The 21,235-nt window shown below is 39.9% G+C and overlaps 1 protein-coding gene across 3 annotated transcripts in view; it reads left to right on the top strand.

Annotated features, from left to right (window-relative positions):
- The window catches only part of LOC105499361 (integrin subunit alpha 2), a 103,557-nt gene that overhangs the window by 28,560 nt on the left and 53,762 nt on the right, over positions 1-21,235 (top strand). For 2 of the 3 annotated variants that reach the window (XM_011771905.3, XM_071098942.1), the window contains exon 2: positions 9,691-9,811. In XM_011771905.3, coding sequence (XP_011770207.1) covers positions 9,691-9,811 — 121 coding nt within the window. Of the gene's footprint in view, positions 1-9,690; positions 9,812-21,235 lie in introns of those variants that run through there. The other variant, XM_071098943.1, reaches the window with a different exon arrangement.

The raw sequence follows: 21,235 nt of genomic DNA, 5'->3' as shown, positions 1-21,235 counted from the left end.
GAATTCTAGTTCTGTCATTTCAGCCACTTCAGGCTGGTTAAGAACCATTGCTGGGGAACTAGTGCTGTTGTTTGGAAGTAAGGAGACATTCTGGCTTTATGAGTTGTCAGAGTTCATGGGCTGTTTCTTTGTCATGTGTGGGCTGATGTTCCTTCAGTCTTTGAAATTGCTACTTTTTGGATGGGTTGTTTTTTGCTTTTATCTTCTTTGATGCCCTTTGAGGAGTTCATTGTGGTGTTTAGCGAACTGGCATTGTCTCTGTAAGATTATAGGGAGCAAAGGCTCAGCCCTGCACTCCTGGGCTGCATACTCTAACTCTGAGGAACTGGTACTGGGCCCCCAGCTTTGTTCTCTGGTTCCTCAGGGTTAGGCATCTGCTGCACTGGAGGGGCCAAAGTGTTCATGGTCTATATCGTCCACAACACTCCGATGGGGAATGCCAGCCAAAGCTCTTTGTTGGGGTGGTGGCAGCAGGATCTATGCTCACTTTTATGTGACAGCAGCTGTGGCAGCATGGCTGCATGCACATGTGTCAGCTGGGTTGGGGCTCCAGAAGGAGCAGGGCGGCAGCATTCCTACATGAGCTCCTGCTGGTGGTACGTGGTAGCAGCACAGCAGGGGCGGGGCACCAGTGGGGATGAGGTTGCCAATATTCCTGTGTGCATTCATGCCAGGATAGCAGGGTGCCCACACATCAGCCGGGGGTGTGGTAGGATGAGCATTCACTGGCAGGGGAGGAGAGACAAGGTCTTCTGGCATGTGTGGGCCAGCAAAGCAGTTTTGGGGGGAAGTGGAGGGGTGTGGGGCATGGGCAAGTGCATGCTGGCAAAATGGTGGGGAGAGGCTGTGGTTGGGGAGGCTGCTGTTGGGGGAGCCTGCAGGTAAACCATTGTGCCTCGGTAGGGGCTGTTCTGCTGGAGCCCTCCTGATGGCCAGGCATTTTCTGTCAGTGCAGGAGCTCTGATGAGGTGCCCTAGGAAGCACTCTGGTTGGGCATCTGAAGCTGCTCTGCAAGCGGCCGTGGTCAGGTTGGAGCTCCTGGAAAGGCCAGGAGACGGGGAGATGCTCAGATAGGATTGACCCCATCCCACGGGCAAGACTGCCCTGCTCTGTCCAGGTCCAACAGTCACCCTAAAGCTAAAGTCTCCTATAGGAGCACGGCAGGCCTTGAGGGATGGGCGTCTTTGGCCATGTTCTGCCGTTGTCAAACCCTCTGGGCTCCGCGCTGGCTGGTGTCCTGCCTCTGCCACCTCTCTAAGTAGCTCTCTTTGTATCAGCTCAGGTGTCCGTGGGGTTCGTGAGTTCTGCTGCTAGGATGCCGGAAGTCCGTGGTAGGAACAAGTGACTCCTCTCTGTTCAACTCACCCCAGAAGTTGCTGGGGACCAGGAAGGATTCCTGGTGCAGGGCAACCCCGTGTAGGGCGCCTAGCTTTCTCCCCCTTCAGCCCAACATCCGCGTCCTCCCTCATCCACTCTCAATGCCTCGCTTGCAAAGACCTGTTCAGAGTGTGTGCCATCCTTCCCAATGTCCTGGTTTCTTGGTGGGAGAGGTTTCTCCCGGCTGCCTCTAGTCAGCCATCTTGGCTTCCGTCTTAGTATAGTTTTTGAATAACACAAAGAGGATTATAGAAAGCATATAAAATATTTATAGAAATTACATTTATTCTTGAAGAGGTCATATCTAAAATTAGTGAAATATTCTTTAAAACATTTTGTTTTTTTAGGCTGGACTCGGTGGCTCATGCCTGTAAATTCCGGCACTTTGGGAGGCCAAGGTGCCTGGGTCTCCTGAGGTCAGGAGTTCGAGACCAGCTTGACCAATATGGTGAAACCCTGTCTCTACTAAAAGTACAAAAATTAGCAGGGCGTGGTGGTACACACCTGTCATCCCAGCTACTGAGGAGACTGAGATAAGAATCACTCGAACTCGGAAGGCAGAGGTTGCAGTGAGCGGAGATCATGCCATTGCGCTCCAGCCTGGGTAACAGAGCGAGACTCCAATCTCAAAATAGATAAATAAATAAACGTCAAATGAATAAATAAAACATTTTGTTTTTTTAATGAAAATAAAGGATACTTAAAAAAATTAAAATAAATCGAATCATTTAAAAATGATTCAATGATTTATTGAACCACAAAGGATAAAAGAAGTAATTCATATATAAATAAGCAAACTAATTATTTTTTTATCTTGAGCAAAATATATAAATTAGTTACCCACAGTCATCTGTGACCTAAAAATATTAAATGGAAAATTTCAAAAATAAACAAGTCATAAGTGTTAAATTGTGCATCTTTCTGAGTAGTGTGACAAAATCTCACTCTATCCTGCCCAGGATGTGAATCGTCCCTTTGTCCAGGATGCTGTCTGTGGCCCCTGCCCATTAGTCACGTAGGAGCCGTCTTGGTTATCAGATCAACAGTCATGGCATTGCAGGGCTTGTGTCTGAGTCACCCTTATTTAGTTATGTATGTATTTATTTATTTATTCAGAGATGGAATCTTGCTCTGTGACCCAGGCTGGAGTGCAGTGGCACGATCTCAGTTCACTCCAACCTCCATCTCCTGGGTTCAAGCGATTCTCCTGCCTTACCCTCCCATGTAGCTGGGATTATAGGCATGTGCCACCACTCCTAGCTAATTTTTGCATTTTTAGTAGAGATGGGGTTTCACCAGGTTGGCCAGGCTGGTCTTGAACTCCTGACCTCAGGTGATCTGCCCACCTCAGCATCCCAAAGTGCTGGGATTACAGGCATAAGCCACCATGCCTGGCCAAGTCATCCTTATTTTACTTCATCATGGTCCCAAAGTGCAAGAGTAGTAATGCTGGTATATTGTTATAATTGTTCTATTTATTATTAGTTATTGTTTTTAATCTCTTATTGTGTCTAATTTTATAAGTTAAATGTTATTGTAGGTAGGTATATATAGAAAAACACTATATACTGTATAGGATTTGGTGTTACCTATTGTTTTAGGCATCTACTTGGTTGGGGCGGGGGCGGGATGCCGGGACTTAGAACACATTCCCTTAAGATAAGAGAGGATTAATGTAATTCTCATTCCTGCACTAAGAACAGTGTTTACCACATCATACTCAATAAGTTTATTGAGTGAACAAAAATTAAATAAATAGGAAAATAAAATCTATTTATTAACTGTGTGCATAAATTCATTAATTTTTTATTATGGATAGTTTTGAATATAGAGAGAAAAACCATAGAATCGTGGAGAAAACATCACAAGTTATCATACAGACATGAACAAGTTTATACAAGACTTATTACAAACATAGAGTTCCATGGACTCAAAGTGTTATTATGTGACCATTTGAGTTACTGAGATGAAAGACATTTATAACCATTGCACTTTTAAGTCTATAGGCATAAATGTAGGGATCCCATTCTTAGGACTTGCCTAGCAAATGAAAGTCAGAGTCAAATGCAACCCAATGGGCCAGAGTTTCCCTTTATATATTATAAATGTTGTATTTGTGCATGTGACAGTCAGATTAGACACTGCAAATGAGGTTGAAATCAAATAGCTCATGCTTACAGTCCTAGTCTAGGATAGGAGAAGCAATTTTCTTTCTCCCTTATTTTTATCATGATTCTTATTCTTATTCTTATTATTTTGGTGAGACAGAGTTTCACTCTGTCACCCAGGCTGGACGACAGTGACTCGATCTTGGCTCACTGCAACCTCCTTCTCTGGGCTCGAGTGATTATCCTGCTCAGCCTCCCGAGATGCTGGGACTACAGATATGTGCCCGGCTAATATAGTTTTTTTTTTTTTTTTTTTGTATTTTTAGTAGAGACGGGGTTTCACCATGTTGGCCAGGCTAGTCTCGAACTTCTGACCTCAGGTGATCCACCCACCTTGGCTTCCCAAAGTGGTGGGATTATAGGCGTGAGCCACTGTGCTGGCCTTTTTATCCTGATTCTTATTTGTTGCAAGTGTATTATAATACACTAAAGGAAAATTTAAAAGCAGCGACATTACACTCACAATTGTACTCTTTGCTCTGTTAATATTCACATATATTTTTACCTTTTTCTTCTATTCTGAATATAATTTTGTATTTTATTTTTGTTAAGCACTTTCATCCTCTTCACAACTGCTGTTTTTTTAACGGCAGGATACAACTCCATCTAGTTTATATGCTACTATTTGCATATTCACTCCCCTAATCTTGGACATTCAGATAATTTTAATGGTGGTCATTAAGAACTAATTATTTTAGATTGCCAGAAATCATTAAAGCTGTTTAATATATATAAAGTGTGTTTTCTTAGGTCACCTAAGACTGAGAGATGACATAAAATACAAAATTGTGATTAACAAAATAGAACTTCTGTGGCCCAACCACCTACTTACACACACGGAGAGCCTAAGTGCCTAAACACTGTTTTCTCATTCTTCAGGAGTAGAGAACATTCTCCCAGACTCTAGAGCATGGTTCTCCTGGAAACTTTTACTGCCCCTAACTGTATCCCCTGTGTCCTGGTCACTTGCACCATGGCCCCTGCCTTCTGCATGCCCTAGTTGCTCACTATTCTCTGCCCTCTTCCCTGTCAATCCTTCTGTAGCTGCTGAGGACCAGTCCCTCAGGCATGGGAGAAATGTGCTCCACCTTCTTAAAGTAATGACATTCTGTGCTCACATTTAGAGATAGGCCTTACAGTTCTTATGTTTTTATTCAATATTTAATGGAGACATTGTTCCCCCTAGAAGTGCAGCATGCATCTTCAGGAATGGGCCAAATTGCAATCTGAGAAGCTATGTCAAAACCACACCTCTCTTCCCAAGTTCACCTCTTGCTTTTGGCCTTTACTCTTTTCTCTTAGCCTGAATTTCTTCCTATGTATGTCCCTGGGCACCTTTTGCAAATGAGTCCCTTCTATGAAAAACCCATCCCTACCCCTGGCCCTTCAGTGTATATAGATATGCTCAAATTTGCATTGACCACAAAAGTTAGACTCTTTTTTGCCACCCTTTACTAAAAAAATGCATCCTTCAGTTCTGACACTGATATCATAGACATCAATAAACTTCCCTTGCCAAATTTTTGTGGTTGAATATAAAATAACGTGTTTTGTTTTATACATTATTTATGCTCTTGTTGTTAAAAGACTTTTTCCTTTCTGAGTTTCACTGCTTTTTTTTTTTTTTTTTTTTTGGAGACAGGGTCTTACTCTGTTGCCCAGGTTGAAGTACAGTGGCACAATCACAGTTCACTGCAGCCTTGAACTCCTGGGCTCAAATGATCCTCCTGTCTCAGTCGGCCATTGAGATTACATGTGTCAGCTGCCATCCTTAGCCTTCGCTACATTTTTAGAACACAAGTAGGTTAACTATATTCAATCCCCAATCATATATTTCTCTTTTGAATTATAACTTAAAATCAGGCTCCAGAAGAAAGTAGAATACATTTCATATTTATTAAAATTAATTATTAAATTTTTTCCAAAAAAATTATTTCAGAGATGGTCAGGAATCCTCAGAAAAGGAGATCCTGTAAATTTTTGTTTATTTGATTTAGAGACAGAACCTCTGTCACCCAGTCTGCAGTGCAGTGGTGCCTTCATGGCTCACTGCAGTCTGGACCTCCTGAACTCAAGCAATCCTCTCATCTCAGCCTCCCAAGTAGCTGGAACTACAGGCATGCACCACCATGCCCACCTAATTGTCTATTTTTTATAGAGATGTTGTCTCATTGTGCTGCCAAGGATGGTCTTGCACTCCTGGATTCAAGCTATCCTCCTGCCTCAGACTCTAAGAAAAATAAGAAATCTACAGTAGTTAACTTGTATTTGATTATCTGGTTTACCTATGGATATTAAAATGGCAATCAGCCTGTTATAATCTAGGATGAAACATTATCTCCTTTATAGTGTGAAAATAGAGGAAACTAGTTAACTCTACATGAGGTAAAATGTTTGTATTTGGTGTAAGCTTTGGTGAGATTTACTGGAATACTTTGGCCTGGTTATAGTCAACACATGTATAACAAGATCACCTTTGTTAAATATGTTGAGTTTGCTATGCAATTATTGCATTTCCAGGCATTCACATGAAGACAAAGAAGGAAGATTTATACTGTGGGTGATAATAGGCTCCTGGCAAAGCCCAAGTCAGCTGAAGACTCACTGCATCTCATAGAGAACTAGAAATGTATAGATTAATGAAGCAACCTATGACTTTCTGTGCCAGACTTTTCACCATTGCCATACTCTTCTCTTTCACACCCTAGGCCTGTTTAACATGATGTTTCTGGTGCCTGGGATGAACTTTGCCTTCCTCTTTATGTAGTGAATTCCAACTTGTCCTCCAAGATCCAGATTAATTGCTACCTCCTCTGTGAAACCGTTGAACTTAGATTTACCCTCTTCTCAATACTGAGATCCAGGTTCTTTTCACCACTCTTTATTTTAACACTTATACATTTTGATGCCATCTTTTTAGTAAAATTACCATAATGGAAATGCAAAGAGAGCAGGGAGAGTTTAGTTTTATTTATTTGCAGTATCCTCAGTACCTTAAAAAATTCCTGGTACAAAGGAGCTGTATAAACATATGTTGAATGGTCCATTTTTTAAGTATGTATAGACACATGGGCATGGTTTGGGGGAAGGAAACAAGGTGAACCAAATATGGTTCTCATTATCCATATGATTCAGTTGAGCTATGAGGACAGACATCAGAAGATACAGGCATTGGGATTGCAAAGAAGAAATAGATGCTGAATTAGACAGAATACTTCCATTAAATTTTTATGAGCTATTTAGATATCATATGCCAAGTGTGAAATGATGACAGAGAATTGAGTTGTAAATACATATTAAGAGAAAAGTATAGAGACTTGAGATTGTCCAGATTTATCAAAAGAGGCAGGATATAAAGGGCAAGATTTAAGTAGCAGAAAAGAGGAGATTTAGTATCAATGAAATGAAGGGATGGTGATAACAAAGGACATGCTTTGTGAGTAAAAATGAGCAGATCATTTATTAATAGAAATTCTGGACAATAAAGTTGAGAGATAAGCCAAACCTAGACTCAGAGTGGGTGACATTGCGCAAGAAAGACATTTAGCCTTCATGAGTTTGTTTCTTTATTTGTAATTTGTTAATAATAGCTTGGTTTTGCTGTTTCACAGGATTGTTGTGGCACGCAAATGAGTCAGGATGATTCTTACATAGGCAGACATAAGCATTAAGAAACAGTAGGATGCAATTTGGAATAAACATTATAATTTAAATAGAGGAAAAATACTGGAAGGAAATACATCTGAATGAACTGTACTTACAGTAGAATGAAAAGATTATGAATGATTTTTCCCTCCAGTTTTCTTTATATTCCAAATCATTATTGAAGAACACATAGTAATTAAAATGCATTTTATTAAAAAAATTATCATAGGTGCTGAGAAAGTAAGAGTGAATAAAAGAAACAAGGTTTGACTCCTCAAGGAGCTTACATTTTAGTAGGCACAGACAAAATAATATGGATATATAAGATAATTTTGGATAATTGCTCCAGTAGTGATATGGTGATAAAGAAGGTTGCTGCTGCTACACAGAGGGGAGAGGGAGAGCAGAAACCTATTTGAGCAAAGTCCAACATGCCGTGTTGGGGGAGGATGTTATAGGCAGTGGAACAGGCAGCTGCAAAGCGCATGAGCAGACTGAGCTACATGTGTTCAAAAAACCGAAGGAAAGTGAGTGTGACTGGAATACAGGGATGGAGGAGGAGAGTGGTGGGAAGTGAAGTCAGAAAGATACACCAGGGCTCGATCATGAAGGACCTTTGAATCTACAGTGAGGAAATTGGATTTTATTCTCAGTTCAATGGCAAGACCTAAGTTAATAATATACATATATGCATATATAGTAACACATATATGCCTATATATGTGATAAAATTGAACTGCTAAATGATAAAATGAACTCCATCATAATTTCCTGCCATTACATAATCTGCCCAGTTCTAATTAATGGGGGAAAATGAGGTCGTTGTATATACAGTCACATGTGTCCTTTCCAGCATTAGGTATTTTAAAAGTGAAAGCAGTTTGGCATCATCTCTCCACGCTAGTATGTTGGATGATTGATAACATATTCAAATACCATTTATTGAGCTCTCCACAATGGGGTGAAGATAAATGTTGATTGAAAACACCAGTATTCTGCATGCCAATTCTGGTTCTCTGCTTAATTTGCTGTTATTTTCTTTTGCATTTTTTATTATTCAAAAATAAAAAGGAGCAATGGTGCATATGAAAAATAGATGTTAAGGAGAAAATTTGCAGATGTTAAGCTTTGTAGATTTTGCTATAGAGTATTTCAGAATAAGTATTTATATTTCTCTTCATGGCAGCACATTATTTGTAAGAAATAAAGAGCTGAACTCCTTGTGTGGACAAATCCCTGATAGAGTGATTTTGGCACTTACAGAGGCACGTTAACTACTTTAAGTCCCTGTTGCTTCATCACTGACTTCATTATCCTTTTGGAGCACTCTACAGAATCTGCTCCCAGAAATGCAGAGGCCCAATGGAAGAGCGAGCCTTTTTCTTCTGACCTTTTAGTGCCTAAAACAATAGACATATGAAACACTGTGCACTTGTAATGCTGCCTAGAAAGTAGGACATTTCTTTGTGACAGCACATTTTAATAGAACTTTGATGTCAATTTTAAAGAGTCCATTCTGTCTTCAGTGTCTGCGAAGGTAAATATTGATCTTAAGCAACATGAGGCACATTCCCATCTCCAGAGAGAGCATTAATATACACACAACCTTCTTTCTGTAGGATGAAGAACTGGCAGCATTAATGCTGTCAGTGCCAGACACAGAATCATGATTTACCTTATCCTTTCCTTCACTTCCTTTCCATCAGAAATAAGAATTAAAAAAAAAATAAAGTCTATCAAGGCTTTATCTGCCTTGGTCTTTGTTCTGTTTTTTGAAATGATTAGCATTTCTTAATCATTCAGAAAGAAGCATCAAAAACAAAACCACTTTTGACAGTTCCCACTGGAATAGAAAAGATATGACACCAATCCCTACATTTTCATCCTCAAAAATAAGAATGATCCCTTCTGAAAGAAAATGATACAATTTTCAACGAGCTGTGATTTTCTGTCTCCTTTGATGTAGTCATCAATGCCTTTTCAACAGCTGTTTCATATAGAGTCCATGTCAAGATATTCAAGGTGATTCAGAATAAATAGATGATACTCTTCAGCCCTTGCCCTTGGGTGGCTCAGAGGCTTGTTGTTTTGGGAAAGACAAATATAACTCAAATTACTTAAGAATACTTAGAAGTAATTTAGTGATTTTAAGTCTTGTGTTCAAATTTTGCCTTCATCCTTACCTCTTTCCAGCTGTGAGATATGCTTATCCCCTGGAACCTCAAAATTCTCTACAAAACAAACATAATATTAGTAACTATCTTCTAGGGTTGCCATGAAGAGATTAATAATACAATGAATTATGCATATGTAGTATTTAGCTTGGTGCCAGGCCTCCAAATAAGTACTTAAAAAGCAGTAGTTACTTTTTCTGGGTAATCGTTGATAAGTAATAATTATTAGGTCAAGCAAGTTTTCTTAAAAATGGCCTTCGAGAATTATATGACACACTTATATTTATGAATTGTAAATATGTGCTGTTTCATATTTTTCTTAATAGGCATTTTAAATTGTTGTTTGGCATACAATGTTGGTCTCCCAGAAGCAAAAATATTTTCCGGTCCTTCAAGTGAACAGTTTGGCTATGCAGTGCAGCAGTTCATAAATCCAAAAGGCAACTGGTAAGAATATTCTCTTCTTTATGATTTCAATAAAAACACAAAATAAATTTCATATTTGACTTCAATTGCTTTTTCAAATTGGTGCCTTTAATAAATGTACTATAAATGGGTGGCCCTCAAATATTCTTAAATGAACAATCTTACTTTGAGAGTTGACAACTGCAGACTGATCATTAATGGGATGGTATAATGATTCATTTTTAAAAACCTGGATAGAAAATTGTCTCTAAATATTCAAAAGCAATATAATACCAGTTTTGACCATCTAATACATAAGTAGGTAGATTGATAGATAGAATGATAGATTTGTCTTCATTTCTTATCACGTAAACTGATATTCATTGAACTTTGTAAATCATCACCAAGTTATTAATGCTATCTCTGGGCCGTTTCTAAATGGTAGAATTGTTCCCTAAATTTTTTCTTTAGCAAGGTTTTGTCTACTTGCTTCGTTCTAAGTTAGCCTTCTCCTCTCCATGTGGTGAAGGGTCCTCACAAACATCAATGCAAAATGTACAAAGGTGGCTTTCTCTAGCATATTAACACCTTTTATTTTTGCCGCAAAGTGCCCCCAGTCTTTTCATGCTATGTGATGGTTGCATTTTCAAACCATGGCCATTCTACCCAGGTGAAAAACAACCACCTTGATGGATATGGAAATCTAGTTCCCATAATAATAATGCAAGTGAACCCAGAGAAATGAGGTAATTTGAAAGTTGTATTTGGGAAGAAGAGCTGTAGCTCCTATTCTACCAGAGTTAATGCCCACTTGTGGACACAGGTCCTGCCATGGGGACTTTATCTCCTTGTTGCAGCAGAAGGCTCCATACTATCCCCACTCACCTTGGAACTTCAGATTCTGAATCTCCATGCTGTAGAGCTCTTTTCAATGAGTAAATGGGCTGTTGTTGGCTTATCAAAGAAGAACTGTAATGTATGGCCAAGTGCAGTGGCTCACGCTTGTAATCTGAGCACTCTGGAAGGCTGAGGTGGGAGGATCACTTGAGCCTAGGAGTTAGAGACCACCTGGGCAACATAGGGAGACCTCATCTCTATTAAAAATCTAAAAATCAGCCGAGTATGGAGGTGCATGCCTGCAGTCCCAACTACTCAGGAAGCCAAGGTGGGAGGATCGCTTGAGCCCAGGAGTTTGAGGCTGCAGTGAGCTATGTTGGCACCACTACACTCCAGCCTGAGTGACAGAGTAAGATCCTGTCTCAAAAAAAAAAAAAAACCAACACTATAGTTCATAAGCCTTTTTTCTGTGTGAACTTCCATTTGATACTCTAAACAATTGAATTCAAAGAAAGGTTCAGGATCACATGTTGGGGCATGCCTGTCTATTTGATGAGGAAACAAAATGAAATCATCCCCTGAGAGGGCAGCATTTCTCAGGAGGTGTCTTGGAGGATGTAAATCGTGAGCTGGGTTTTAAGCAGTGGGGATGAAGAGGCTGGAGATGAGTATTAACTAATGTGAGGAGACTTGGAAAACAATGCATGTAGAGACAGTTTATCAATCATCTGGAAAGATAAGAACATCTGGTTGGAAACTAAAGATTAGCAATTACTGTAACCATTTGGGATACGAGAGAGTTGCATGTCTAACAATTATCAAGTGATGCTTTGATAATTATAAAGTGGTGAGGAGGCTAGAAAGATGATATGGTTGGTATATTTTGACCTTGGAATCTAGCAGATGAAGTAGCTAGTGACCCACAGTTTTACATATTCAGCCCTAATTTTTTCCCTCAGACTGCTATATTAAACAATTCATTCAATGTCTCCACTTTAATGCCCAGTAGACATACCAAACTTAACTGGGAGAACACAAGTATCTGATTTTCTGCACAAGCTACTGAGGCCAAAAATCTTGGCTTGTCTTCTTTCTCCTCCCCTATATCTTATCCATGAGCCAGTCCTGTTAATCCTATCACCAAAATACCAATTATACCTGGCCATTCCTCACTGTCTCTCCTGCTGCCACCCTGATAGAAGCCAACACCAGCTCCCACAGGCACTGCTGCAACAGCTTCTCCACCTGCCTTCAGCTTCCCTTCTTGCCAGCTTTATTCTGCTCTCTTTGCTCTAGCCAGTGTGAACTGTTAAAAACATGGCTCGGCTAGGAACAGTGGCTCACATCTGTAATCCCAGCACTTTGGGAGGCCACGGCAGGCGGATCATTTGAGGCCAGAATTTCAAGACCAGCCTGATCAACATGGTGAAACCCCATCTCTGCTAAAAATACGAAAATCAGCCAGGTGTGGTGGCGGGCACCTATAATCCCAGCTACTCCAGAGGCGGAGGCAGGAGAATCGCTTGAACCTGGGAGGTGGAGGTTGCAGTGAGCCAAGATCATACAACTGCACTCTAGCCTGGCTCACAGAGTGAGACTCCATCTCAAAAAACAAAAACCACAGCTCATTCCCTAGATTAAAATTCCCTAAAGGATGCTCTGTGATTGGGTGTCAGCCTGGGGTGTCAGCTTGTCTTTCCTATTATCGTCTTTTACACTTTCTCCTTTGCTTTCTATGTTCTAAGGACTAAGTCTTTTGTCTGTTCCTTGAACATGCGTAACTCATTGCTGTTTCAAAGCTTTTGCAAATTATTTTCTCCTGCCTGGAAGAGTCTTCCCTAAGATCATCACTCAAATAGTTTTCATCTTTCAGTCTCAGCTCAAATGTTTCCTCCTCATAGACCTTTCAGAGCAACCCTATCTATATAGCACTCAACTGCTGAGTCACTCTAGCTTTACAGGTGCATTTATTTTCTAACAATTAGTACTATCTTAAATGATATATACTTGTTTATATGCTCATTATCTGTCTTCTGCCACTGTCTCTGAGTTCAGGGACATTGTTTTGTTGACTGCTGCATTCTCAGCACCCAGACTGATATCTGGCGCTGAGTAAAGGATCAATAATTATTTGTTAAATGACTAAATGGAAGTCCTAATTCTAAATGATTCATCCCAAGTGCTATACAAAGTGAGCTATAGTAGACTGACTTAGGACGTATGAAGTAAAAGGGAGCTTCAGATGAACTCCACTGTTCTAGTCCATAGACATGGCCTAGCTGAGGACATCTGGCACTGAATTTGAAGTGATTCTTTTAAGTAACAGCTTTCCTGGGCAGAGTAAATCTAAGAGAAAGAGCCAACATCAGTAATAGACATTATTGAAGGTGATAAGCCTTTCAAGGATTGTAAGGGGCTCAACCACTGGCCATGCTGCAGGTTGGAAGTTGAACAAGACGAAAAGGGACACAAAGTTGAGAGGATCCCACCAGGCAGAGTCCTGGGAACACGAGAGGCAGCCATATCTCCTTTCTCTATCTAAGATTACCTCTAAGTATCCAAGACATTGTTAAAAGACAAAGTATATTTGCAGTTGATAGTGAGATTTTAGTGCTGGTAAGACCAGGGACACTGGACATTTCTAAATGCTGCCTGGACCTTCTCATGACATCACTGAATGATGAATAAACACAGGACAATAGGTCTGGGAAGCAAGGCACCACTCTATTATTGGCTGGGCCAGTGCTTTGAACAACAGTATAGAGCTTTCTGGCAAGGTGTAGCACTGAGTTTAGGCTCAAGGCCTAATCACCAGATGATACAAGCATACCCCACTATGCAAGACGAAGAGACAGCACCTGTCTGACCTGAAGGGCTGAACCATATGGAATTGAGAAGCAGGAAGGACAGACAACAAAAGTTGGCCAGGCAAGTCTGTCTGGGTCCTTTTGTTGGTCTGGTCTTATGAAGCAAAGAAATAAGAGACGCAAAACCATGGACATGATTTTCTGAACTACATGAGGTACAGAAAGTGCAAAACATAGTTGCTGGCCTTAAGGAGTGTGGAATAGAGTCAGTGAGGAAGATTTTTGTGCAGAATAGACAACTTTGAATAATACAGAAGACATCACCCAATGTAAACCCCTTGCAGTTAATGGTGTTGGTTTTCTTTTAGTGTCACTAGCTATAATCACTTAATATTAAGAGCTCATATTCTTTTCCCAAGGCTTGGATCATTAGAGAGACAAGGTTTTCTCATGACCCAGCCCTGCCAAGGTACCTTGCCACAGAGGGCAGGGCTGTGGCCAGGATCCAGGTGAGTGGGTTATCCCATTACAGTGCTAGAATGGGCCACGTTAGGACAAGGAGTCTTCACGACTCTAGGCTCAAGGAAAATCATATGAAACTTGGAACCCAGAATTGCCTGTTTGTTTTGACAATGGGCCCTGTGCCCTTCTCTACTCTTAATTTATGACAGTTGCATAGGCATTATGGAAGTAGCAGATGTGGGAAGGACTGTTTAAACATTGACTTTCCTTCTGATACTAATCAAGTTAGCTTTGGACACAGAAAGTGGTATGACCATGAATTATTCCTTTGCAAATTGTGAGTCCTTTTTCCATGGATTTATCATATAATACATGCACATGTGCACGCATGCATGCACACACACACACACACACACACCTTTGTTTTCTTTATTCCCTTACTTCTTATTCTGAAGCTGTCATTTTGGTACCCTTTTCCTCTGCTTACTTTGACTTCCTTTATAATCTGTCTAAGACCTGACTTCACGCCTTTCCCTCAAACAACCCACCGAAGCCTCTAGTCTGAGTATTCTTAAATCATACTCTGTTATTTTTAAAGTATAGTTTTAGCTCTTTCATGTGTGCCATGTTTCTAAGAATTTATCGGCATATTTACATCAGGATCTACCAGATTTTAACAAAATAATCTTAACTCTTTTGCTAGTTTCATTTATGAGACTTTCATTGCACTATGAACTTCAACTCTAGAAACAGTGGTGACATGGCTTTGATAATTCTGGAGCCTTTTTAACAGTCTCAGGTGAGCGGGATAATTTGAAAGCAAGCTGACCTCCCAAGCAGAGTACCTGGGCAGCCATCTGGCTGTAAGTAAGGCTGTGGTCTGTTCTCTTTTCAGTGTAGGCGGAGGGCCATTCCGCTTCAGAGCCCTTACTTCACACACAGGATGTTCCAATGTGGATGATGCAATTCTTATCACAAACAATCTACAAAGGATTGAGATATGTTTAAAATCATTTCCTGGAGTTTGTGGTGATATGCACTCTTTTCGTTTGTCTAATCTGAAGGCCTGTTGCAAGAACAATCTGAGCTCATTATGTGACTCAAAAACCAGGGAGAACTGCAATCACTTGTGTGAAGAGGACTGACTGGGAATTAGGGTATTTCCAGTTGTAGAAATGTCTCATTCTAGCAAGGACTAGTGTATTCTTTTTTCTTAAAGAGAGAGGAGAAATAGAACATGTGTCATAGCAAAAAAAAGAAAAAAAAATCCACCTATATATGAGCTTATAGTTTTAACTTTTTAATTGAGAAAAATTTTAATAAAGCTCTATGTGTGTTATAAATATAACATTGTCATCCATAGATGTGCCTATAAGAGAACTTTAAATTAAAAAAATAAAGAAAAAATGTTTAATTCTATAACAGACATCAAAGATTATGTCACTTGATACTTCGGTAATAACAACACCTGGTATTTATTGAGTACTCTTTCCTTGCCAAACATGTAATACCCATAATTACTCTAGGAGCTTTGCAAAATTATTACCCCCTTTACAAATGAGAGGAGTGTGACTCAGAAAGGTTAAGTAATTAACCTAAGATTACAGAGCTGATGATTAATAACGATAGGGGAAGCTAATGCAAAATGAGATAAAACGTTCCAAATGTACATATTTTTGTAAGTATCCAAGAAGGAGAGTGACAGGATGTAACTGGCATTTATAAATAATATTTAAATTTTATTTTAACATACACTTTAGGAAGAGAAACTTTCAGAATATTGAATGGAAAATTCTGTTACAGAATTTATAGCGTCATTGGCTTTACCATCAAGTGTTTCCTGGGCAAAGATGATAGTCACCATCCATCTTTTCATCCTCTCATAGACAGGAATTTCTTGTATAAATATACTCAGGAGCCAGAGCACAAAGGTTTTCCCTCAGCTTCCCCACCACCCCCTGGGTGACTTTGGGAAAGTCATACAACTTCTCTGGAGCAGAAAGTATGCCCTCCCTATCAAACTGGAATGTTATGAGCACCTTGTGTGGGAATAAAAGTAAAGCACTTCAGGGCCCGGCTCGGTGGCTCATGTCTGTAATCCCAACACTTTGGGAGGCCAAGGCGGGTGGATCACTTTAGGTCAGGAGTTTGAGATCAGCCTGGCCAACATGGTGAAACCCTGTCTCTACCAAAACTATAAAAAATTAGCTGAGCGTGGTGGCAGGCACCTGCAATCCCAGCTCCTTGGGAGGCTAAAGCAGGAGAATCACTTGAACCTGGGAGGCCGAGCTGAGATCACATCACTGCAGTCTAGCCTGGGCGACAGAGGGAGACTCCGTCTCAAAAACAAAACTGGGTCCTCCCTACCTCTTCCTATCCCTTCAACCAATTATCATCTGGCATGGATTAGCTTCCATGCATATTGATTAGCTTCTGTCCATTTCTTCTTCTTCTTGGCCAAGAATGCTATTCCAATCCTCTTTCCAAAACAATCATGTCTTTGTCTTTTATGATATAGCCTTTTAAATATTAGCCAATTATCATCCTTTATATCTGTTTCAAAGATAAAAGTCTCTTGCCTTCGGTTGTCCTGGCAGTGCCATTTAACATGCCAGCTTCATTTATTCACAGAGTTTGCTTTTATCTTAGTTGATTTAATTAAATTTATTTATTTATTTATTTGAGACAGAGTCTCAGTCTGTCACCCAGGCTGGAATGCAGTGGCTCAATTTTGGCTCACTGCAACCTCTGCCTCCCGGGTTCAAGTGATTCTCATGTCTTGGCCTCCTGAATAGCTGGAATCACAGGCCACCATACTCGGCTAATTTTTTTTTTTTTTTTTTGAGATGGAGTCTCACACTGTCACCCAGGCTGGAATGCAGTAGGGCGATCTCGGCTCACTGCAAGCTCCTCCTCCTGGGTTCATGCCATTCTCCTCCCTCAGCCTCCTGAGACTGCAGGGACTACAGGTGCCCACCACCATGTCTGGCTAATTTTTTGTGATTTTAGTAGACACGGCATTTCACCGTGTTGGCCAGGCTGGTCTCAAACTCCTGGCCTCAAGTGATCCCATCTCAGCCTCCCAAAGTGCTGGGATTACAGGCATGAGCCACTGAGCCTGGCTCTACTTTTATTTTAAATTTATAACATATACATTCCTTTTCTTCTTCCATTCAATTTTATTTTTTACTCATAACTTAATCCAGTGTTTAATTCTGTAAAGACATTAGAAATCCAACTGTAATATATTCTTACACTTCTATTTTAACTTTAAATACTTATTGTTAAAATTTTTATAAATAGTTATTATGCTATTGCTGTACAATTAAGCCATCCTCAGCACTATTAATACAGGTATCCAAAGTGGCATGTCTCATATCAACAATGACAACCCCCCACCGAGAGGCAGAGGTTGCAGTGAGCCGAGATCATGTCACTGCACTCCAGCCGGGGTGACAGAGTGAGACTCCATCTCAAAAACAAACAAACAAACAAACAAAATTATGGTAGGAAGGACACTTTAAATATCCCCTGATTTACTTCTTCATTCCTTCACTCTGGATACAAGTTTGTGTGTGCACCTACAAACACATGAATACATACATACCTATTGTTTGTGACTCTCACGTGGGACAGATATGTTGCTCGAGAATGTCTGGGTTGCTTTAATGATCTGTAAAAATCCTCCATGCCTCACCAACAAGTCTTATAATTTTAAGCTTTCCTTTGTGATAATGTGTGAATATCTGTTTCCGGAATAAAGTTCATTTACAAAGGTGATTAGAATTTACACACACACCTTCCTAGTATCTGGTTGTCAAAGACATTTACATCCATCTATCTCCATCTAAAGAAGGATCTGGGGAATGCTAAGTGGCATAAGTGGAAACTATTTATTAACTTGCTATGCTCCATATGATGGGAAAGCAAACAGTGCTTCTCTAGAAGAGTTCTAAGGGAACTTAATATGGTAAAAAGAACCAGCGATTTTGAACAAAAGGGCAGGAGTGCAGATATATAGGCGTTGCTTTTGCTTAGACCCTTAAAGTCTATTTCTTTAAATGAAAACATAAATAGTTATACACTTGACTCACAGAGTGTTTATAAGGATCAAAGGAGATAATGCACATAAAAAATGCTTTATGAGCTATAAAGCAGTTTACAAATGTTGCTATTCTAGTTTTTGTCATCGATGAAACAACCATCTGCCAAAGCACCTAGTTGCCCATGGGCTTTGATTTGCAAAATGTGGTAGTCTTAAAATTATCCCCCTCTTTCCCTTCAATAGCCAAGAACAGGAATTTGTATTATCACAGGGCTTTACGGTTAATATTTTAGCTTTTGATTTTAACTTCTAGAAAACTACTTGTTGGATGACAAGAAGTAACATAATCAGTTTTTATTGATTGTATTTCTTCTAGTGCCGAAGCTAATTTCTGGAGTTTTTATGAGACAGAACAGTTAGCTTAAAATGTTTTAGCAATAGTGAAGTTGGTGGACTCTTTATCATGAAACTGAAAGACGTTGAAGGTCTAGCCATCCCGCTAATTGAGGAAACAATGTGGAAGCCTAGAAGTCTGAGGCAAAATAATGAGGCCTAAATATTAAAATTGCCTTTCAATATATGCCAAAGAATTTAACTATTAAATTTATAATAGCAGTATTTCTAAATAAGACCTGAAAAATGAAATGACTGTCTTTACCTGTCTTCCTTCTTCCCAGAGACGGGCAGCCTTCATGGGTGAATTCTTTCCATCACAAACTCATTTTGCGTTTACCGGCAGAAAGCAGGTATCATTTAGAGCTCACCAAGCACCTTGTGTTGTCCATGGCCTGGAACTAAACAATATAAGAAACAACATTTATATACTATAGACTTTGAAAATTTGTACGTCCATGTAGATATCATGTAGCTACAATAAGTTTCTAATCCAAAGTAAAATATCTCCTTGGATGACTTACAGACCTCTCAAACTTAAAATATCTCACAGTGAACTCTTGAGCTCCCCCTATCGCAAAATCTTGCTCTACTGACAGCATCCCCTTTAATCTGATGGTAGTGACAAGTTTTTTTCAGTTTCTCAGCCAAACATCTTTAGGCTGTCTTTGACTGTTATTCATTCATTCATTCATTCATTGAAAGACCAACTCCTCAAGAAGTCCTGCGGCCCCTACCATCATACTGTATCTAAAACAAGACCACCTCTTACCACTTTCCCTTCTGCCAGCCCTGTATGAGCACTCCATCATCTGTTGCCTGAATGATTGCAGTTGCCTTCTAAGTACTTTCCCTGACTCAGCTGTGCTTCAATACTATCATTCCCAACAGTGTGGCCTTCAAAATTCTCTAAAATATGTCAGATCACATCATGTTGTACTCAAACCCCTCCAATGGCATTCTCATTTCCCTCAGTTGGAAAGCTGAGGCCTTCTATTAATCATTACATACAAGTCACTACGTGATCTATCATTACCAGTAGGACTACCACCTCCTTCCGCTACCCCCTCACTCATTCTTTTCCAGCCACAGGGTTTTTGCATTTGCTGTTCCTGCAGCCTGGACTATTCTGCCACTATAGTCTTAAAGTTTGCTCTTTAACCTCCTTGAAGTTTTTACTTAAAATTACCTTCTGAGTGAGGCCGTCCCTGACCATTCCAATAAAGATTATACTGCTCTCCACCCCACATTCCTAACTCCAGCCTGCTTATTTTACTCCCAAAGCACTGATCACTACCACTATATGTTTTACTTACTTACTACATTTATTGTCTATTTTCTCCCACTAGAACGTAAGCACCTCAGGCTAGAAACTGTTTTACTAATTTATTCACTAGTATATCCTCAGTACCTAGAATGAGGTCTGGTACATAATAGGCCTGGCCACCATGTATAGACTCACAGATTGTATACTGCACAAGGCCTGGACACACCATATGAGGAATGGTGCCCACTGGAGTTGTGTATCATTTCAGTCCCTAAGAGCGCAATAAACGTTTGTTATAAAATTGAATAAAACAAAATGTTTTGCCCTACTATCTTAAGTACCTCTGTCAGTAATCTCTGGTAAAAATCTCGAGTATTGAAGAAAACACTTGGAGAATTTACAGACTCACAGACCAAAGGAAGATATTTATAACAGCCCCTAGATTGTGGGTTTAAAACTGTCCTACCTACACCACCATAAATACTGCTTGCTAACTAAACAAAGTATTTTGAATTCCACTGGAGGTAGGCAAATTGGCTGTGTTTTGAAAGTCTACATAATCACTACTTTCCCACAAGATAATTGAACAGTAAGTGTTATTTAAAGTAGTCTTGGAATAATTCCCAGTTTCACTGAAGGAAAAGAAAAGTTTATATCTTGGGATTTTGTTTTGTTTTGAGAATCAGCACACACGCCTGTTCATGCAACTCTTTTGTCTGGTTGGGATTAAATTAAATCCATTACTTCAAAGAGGTTTTGCCATACTTCAGCAGGTATACTTACCAACATATCCTATTTCCCACCTTGGTAACAGTCTCTCGTGGTGTGTCTCTTCCTGCATGTAAGATTTCGTAGAGAAATATAACAGCCTCCCTCATCTTCCTGTCTGATTAAGTTAAGAATGTCACAATTTTCTTGGAATAGCCATTGGTGATGTCATTGCCTCTTCTTATGAGGGTGAGTTGTCAGGAACTAGGATTTCACTGAGGCCTTAGGGTATGAATGAGGAGGAGAGTCTGCTGGAAATGTTTCTAGTAAAGAAGGTAAGCAAAGGTTAGTGACTTCTCTGTAGTCACCAACATGACCTGTAGCCTACTTACTAATGTGGTTCACAATATTTAAGAAATGAGTCATATATGATGAAGAAACCCTTGTTCTTCAAGAGTTACCAAAATGGCCTGTTTTTCCACTATTTTCTATTGCCTTGTGTTAAGAGTTAAGATAGCATAATACTGTCAGAGATGTATTTGCATGTATCTTTCGGGGAATTTCAAGTGCTTTCACATCTTTCTTGTTAAGTGGCACGCAACTGCACAGATGCTTAATTTTCTCTTCTTTCTGATTAACTTAGAAGAGCTGCAGTTTTCACAGAGGTGATCGTGATGTTATAACCCCCCCTGAGCTGCAAGGTTATCAAATCCTGAATTCTTAGATAAGGTAGTAGGAGGTGACAGGGAGAGTGTCCAGGGAGTGCTTAGTTGATAGAAAAAAAACAAATAGTCTGCTCAGGGAGAAAACAGCGAGTAGTTGCAGCTTTGCGACCGGAGGCTCTGATGAATGAAACAGTTAAATTTTAGATCAGACACACTCCTCTTTTGTTTCTCAGCAAGCCTCTCTTGGACTGTGGTGAGGATGATTGGAAATGTGCATAGTAG

The sequence above is a fragment of the Macaca nemestrina genome, chromosome 6 (assembly GCF_043159975.1).
Source record: "Macaca nemestrina isolate mMacNem1 chromosome 6, mMacNem.hap1, whole genome shotgun sequence".
NCBI lineage: Eukaryota > Metazoa > Chordata > Mammalia > Primates > Cercopithecidae > Macaca > Macaca nemestrina.
Note: the sequence above shows the minus strand (reverse complement) of the source record. Positions and strands in the feature narration are given on the sequence as shown.